Here is a 4,768-nt window from a genome sequence, read left to right on the forward strand (position 1 = left end):
TGCGGATATTAAAAAATTAAAATAAACTAATTTTATAAACCAAAAATAGTTTTTTAATACCGAAATTTTAATAATGTATGATATTTCAGCAAAAATTTATGATATTTCAACAAAAAATAATGATATTTCAAAAAAAAAAAAATAAAGATATTTTAGCAAAAAATAATGATATTTCATCAAGAAATTATCATTATTCAATATAAAAAAACGAAAAAAAAAATTCAGCAAGAATAAACCAAAAAAATGTAAGATAAGATTTCAACAACATATAATCAAGATTTCAACAAAAAAAAGAATAAGAGGTTGGAAGAGACAATACAAGTGTTGCGTCAAACAGAACATGCGCAGATGTTTTTAATTCTGGAGACTTCTAAAAAACAAACTGCGAGATTAAAAGTGATGCACGTGTGCTGCGCCGCGCAACAATAAGATGTCTGAAGAGTTTTTTACAAAAAACAAATAGCACCTAAGTATTTATTCCAATAATGAGTTCCAGCATGCTTAACACTTGTCGCATGAAGTTTTGAAACATAGGTATTGTCATGACAAAAGGCGCATGAAGTTTTGAAGCATAGGTATTGTCATGACAAAAGGCACACTTCCTCAGACATGTGGTGAGTCATGACAACATGAAACGAAACGTGAAGCATTAAACCATCTAGAAACACATCAAAATATGGCAACCTATTGTGCTAGTTGGTCATTATCGAAAATCAAATTATGGATTTTCAAAATTGGCGACTCCTTTTAAATTTGTTTTTTTCTTTTTTTTTTCCAAAGAGAAATAAAAACCAACTCCTTTGAATTTGTTGGCAATGAAGATTTTGAATTCATATGGGGTGTTGAGTGTAAAAGAGATTGAGTTTACCGATAACTAAAACATGATTACACCACGATCTATGATTAAAAAGTTAATCTAACTTATTTGACTTGCACAATCAAGAAAAATGCACACATCACAATACGATTTAAATGACCTTCAACTTGCTTGACCCATTTTAACCCATTTCATGTTTGACTACAGTTCCAACTTTACCCATTTGATATCAATACAATCAAAACCCAATTGCTTTAAATAACACAACAATTTTGTGGTTTCAAGTCCATATAAATAACTCTTTGAAGGTTGAATCAATGGTTTATTTAAACACGAAATGATTTCACTCATTGCTTTTTTGGGTACTCCCTTGCTCCAAAAATGGTCGATCCAATTCTCACATTTGTACTTCCCATTTCAATCTACATAGATGACAAAATATTATATTATAAGCTGGTTTTTTAAAAAGTTATAGTGATTAAACTGTTATATTTTTTTTTTTATGGATGTAGGCATTTGACTAATTTCAACAGTGTCAAGATTATATACTCATTAGATTCCTGGAATTAGAAATTTCACTTACAGCTAGCTCAAAGTCGCTTGACATGCCCATTGATAATTCACATTGTTCTTCAGGTATTCCAAGGGCATTGCATACCTCACTTCTGCAGTTTGCTAATGTCTGAAAAATGCTTTGATTATGATGACATGTGAAGAACGAAAATATGTAAAATATAAAGATGAGTGTTTAGAATAAATCACCTTGAAGTTCTCTGGAGTTGAAGTGTAATCTGGCATTCCAATGGTCATTAACCCACAAAACTCAAGGTTTGTGCACTTTGAAGTAACATGTTTCACAAGCTCCAAGCACCCATCTGGGTCAACTCCAAATTTTGCTGCAAGGAGGGTATTTTGGTCTTTTAACAAATAAGGAAATAAAAGATAGTGAAGTTCTTTCAGTCTTGGAAGGAAGTAAGAATTTCATGAACGTCCATCCATTGGCAACCAAACATGCCATGGAATGGAATCTTGAATTCCAATTCCATCATGGACCAAACACACTCTTTAGTTGAAGATTTTCAAGAGATAATATTTGCAAATGGGGTTGAGTCATTGAAATAATTAATGTCATGTTCACTCACATATTTCTCCACTTGTATTAACCTGGACTAACACCTTCAAAGGTTTCCTTCCAATGTTCCCAATAACTCGATCAAGATTATTTGCAATCTAGAAAGAAAAAAAATGAAGAAAAAATAACATACAATGAGTCAGTGATTTAAAAAGCCTGGTTGATACAATATAGCAAGGAATATTGGTATTACCTTTTCATCATCTACAGTCTCCACCATGAACAGATTTGGTACCCCAGCTGCACATCAAATTATAGCAAGATCAAAATGTTAAAACATGCTCCCACTACAAATAAGCAAAAGAAGCATTGAGAAATTGTAATTATTTTCTCTTACTCAGCATCATGAATTCAAGTTTCCTAATTGCTACTGTGTTACAACCCTAAATAAGAGGCCTATAACACTTACTCAAGAGAGGTTTCACTTTGTTGCTCTGTAAATTCCCAATAAAGTGCCACTCAATGTCTTCAGGGAGCTGCAAGTTTAATCAGCTTTTTTGCTTTAGTATGTTCATCGCTACCTAATAAAGGCAAATTACTAGTCCAGAAATCAAAACCCTAAATTTTTACAGTTTCGAAATTGCTGGGATTAAAATTAGATTAAAAGGATGAAAACCTGAGGTGCTTTTTCGACAATTTCCTGGACGTAGTTTTCACCAAAATAACGGTGTCCGGCGTCATAGACTTCCTGGAGTAGTGAAACGGGTTTAGTTTTACTAACGGCGACGACTTTAATCCGATCAGGAACACGCGAGGATCTTTCAGCGGCTTGTTTGACGCGATGAAGGACCGACCTAAGAGCCGTCGCTGCAACGCCATCCATGGCGGAAGCTGCCATCGTCGGATGCCCTCTCGTTCCGAAGTTTAACAAGAGAAAAGAGGAGAAAATAAAAGAAAACAAAATTTTCCGAAGAATGGAGAGAAGCGGAAGGAAATCAATCATTTTTTTCTTTCTTTTCAAATCCTCCCAAATGTGAAGGAAAGTTAGGAGGGGAAGTGATCCTCTCATTTCCCTCAACTTCCTTTCACTTCCCTGCTTTAATGAAACTCGGGAATACCAATTTCTTTTATTTTCTTCTTATTTCCACTCATTTCCTTTCCTTTCTCTCCTTAAGTTGAACTCGGGAACGGGGCGTCAGTGTTGATGTTCTTCCCGTCTTCTTTTTCTCTTGAATAAATTACACGAATGGTCCCTATGGTTTAGAGTAATTTGCATGTTTGGTCCCTAACATATTTTTTTAATTCGGAAGGTCCCTACAGTTTGTTTTTGTTGCGCTCTTGGTCCTTGTCCTACCTAAAAAGACTATTGTGCCCTTGATTTTTTAATTTATTTAAATAATGTGGGGTAGGTAAGGTAAGGTGAGGTGGAAGTGGGGTTGGAGGTGTTTATTTAAATAAATTAAAAAATCAATGGCAAAATAGTCTTTTTAGGTAAGACAAAGACCAAGAGCGCAACAAAAACAAACTGTAGGGACCTTCCGAGTTAAAAAAATATGTTAGGGACCAAACATGTAAATTACTCTAAACCATAGGGACCATTCGTGTAATTTACTATTTTATCTTTCATTTTCATTTTCACTTGAGTGAGATGAATTCAAAAATGGGCCAAATAGACTATTTGAATTTTGAATGCATTTGAGACTTCATGATGGCCCATCCAATATCCAGCCCATCATAGGTCCAATATACTATTATGTATAAGCGTTTTTTTTTTGGCAAAAATAAGTTATCTTACTGAAATTTAACCTATAGTAAAATCATAAAAATAGTTAATCGTAGTTTATAAAGTAGCTTATAAGGTACCTTATTGATAAACGAATTTGATGTCATGGGGTCAATTTTCTGACATGTTCAACACTCGATTGGCCTACAATCAATAATCGAGTAAGTCGTCAAATGGGACTAGGAATGAGCATGAAGCACTTGCAGAAAAAATTAGGGTCAATCACGCCGAGAGGCTAGCGGCATGATTACAGATGAGAGCTCGACATATCGATCAATGTCTGTGTGGCGTCTCAGGTCCTCCATGTATTATGCTTATCTCGGTGAATGGCCTTCCCTTATACGTATGTTGACCGGTTTTCACATGGCCATAGGCTCATCAATGAGGCATCAATAATTCTAGACCATTTGTTGTCTAACCCACATGGTTCCCCTTCGAAGTCGGGTCTTTGACCAGCAACAATACTCTCGGGTGTGCTTGAACTCAAACTAAGGATTTGGTAAAATTTTCTAAAAGAAATTGATTTTCTAAGAAAGTTTTTAAAATAAAAAGGGGTGTGATGCGTGCAATCAGCCAAGCTCAAGTAAGTATTTCCCAAAATACCCATGCGTGTTATATGATTGATGTTTGATTTGAGTATATGAGAATTGCATGCTAGATTAGGGCTAAGGATCTGCTCGGTGTTGCATGGTAGGATGCTTGATTAGGAGAGATGTCTTTATGCATGTTGTGTGAGCTGGTAGTGACGCATGTTAGTGATTAGAGATCTTCAGGAGCTTCTGAGATAGGATTGCCTGTTTATGTGATGTTATTAGTTCTTGATACCCGAATGTTGCTTTCTTTGTGCTTTGTAGGACTCATATTGATGTAAGTTAGTTATCGCATGAATATGTTAAGTTACATCCAGTAAGGGTTAAATAATCTTAAAGTGGTTAACTTGGCCTTATTGCATAGCTCTCGTTTGAGTCTAACCGTTGTAGGGTTGAGTCTTTTAGTCGAAGGATTATCTAAGCTTTATTGCACGTAATTATATTTGTGAAGTAGTTAACTGACATTAGTAGAGGTCCTTCAGCAGCCGATAGCAGGGTGAGGTGGG

At 35.2% G+C, this 4,768-nt stretch overlaps 1 protein-coding gene across 1 annotated transcript; it reads right to left on the bottom strand.

The window, feature by feature from the left end:
• Window positions 1–962: 962 nt before the first annotated feature.
• On the bottom strand, window positions 963–2,871 carry LOC145168025 (Putative pyridoxal phosphate-dependent enzyme, YBL036C type). The gene is made up of 7 exons (XM_079087195.1): window positions 2,566–2,871; window positions 2,359–2,425; window positions 2,143–2,189; window positions 1,960–2,047; window positions 1,580–1,713; window positions 1,401–1,499; window positions 963–1,239 (listed from the first exon to the last, which is right to left on the bottom strand). Exons 1-7 carry the CDS (start codon window positions 2,785–2,787, stop codon window positions 1,165–1,167), a joined length of 732 nt encoding a protein of 243 aa, XP_078943321.1. The 5' UTR covers window positions 2,788–2,871; the 3' UTR covers window positions 963–1,164.
• Between the last annotated feature and the right edge of the window lie 1,897 nt (window positions 2,872–4,768).

This window comes from Lactuca virosa, chromosome 1 (assembly GCF_052849685.1).
Source record: "Lactuca virosa cultivar CGN04683 chromosome 1, Lactuca_virosa_CGN04683_v6, whole genome shotgun sequence".
Classification (NCBI taxonomy): Eukaryota; Viridiplantae; Streptophyta; class Magnoliopsida; order Asterales; family Asteraceae; genus Lactuca; species Lactuca virosa.

Excerpts from the sequence above, each read along its gene's own strand:
- LOC145168025 (XM_079087195.1), bottom strand. The coding sequence starts at position 2,787 with ATGGCAGCTTCCGCCATGGATGGCGTTGCAGCGACGGCTCTTAGGTCG. Across the intron at positions 2,048-2,142 it reads AGACTGTAGATGATGAAAAG|ATTGCAAATAATCTTGATCG; the intron begins GTAATACCAATA and ends TTTTCTTTCTAG. Across the intron at positions 1,714-1,959 it reads TAATACAAGTGGAGAAATAT|CAAAATTTGGAGTTGACCCA; the intron begins GTGAGTGAACAT and ends CCCTCCTTGCAG.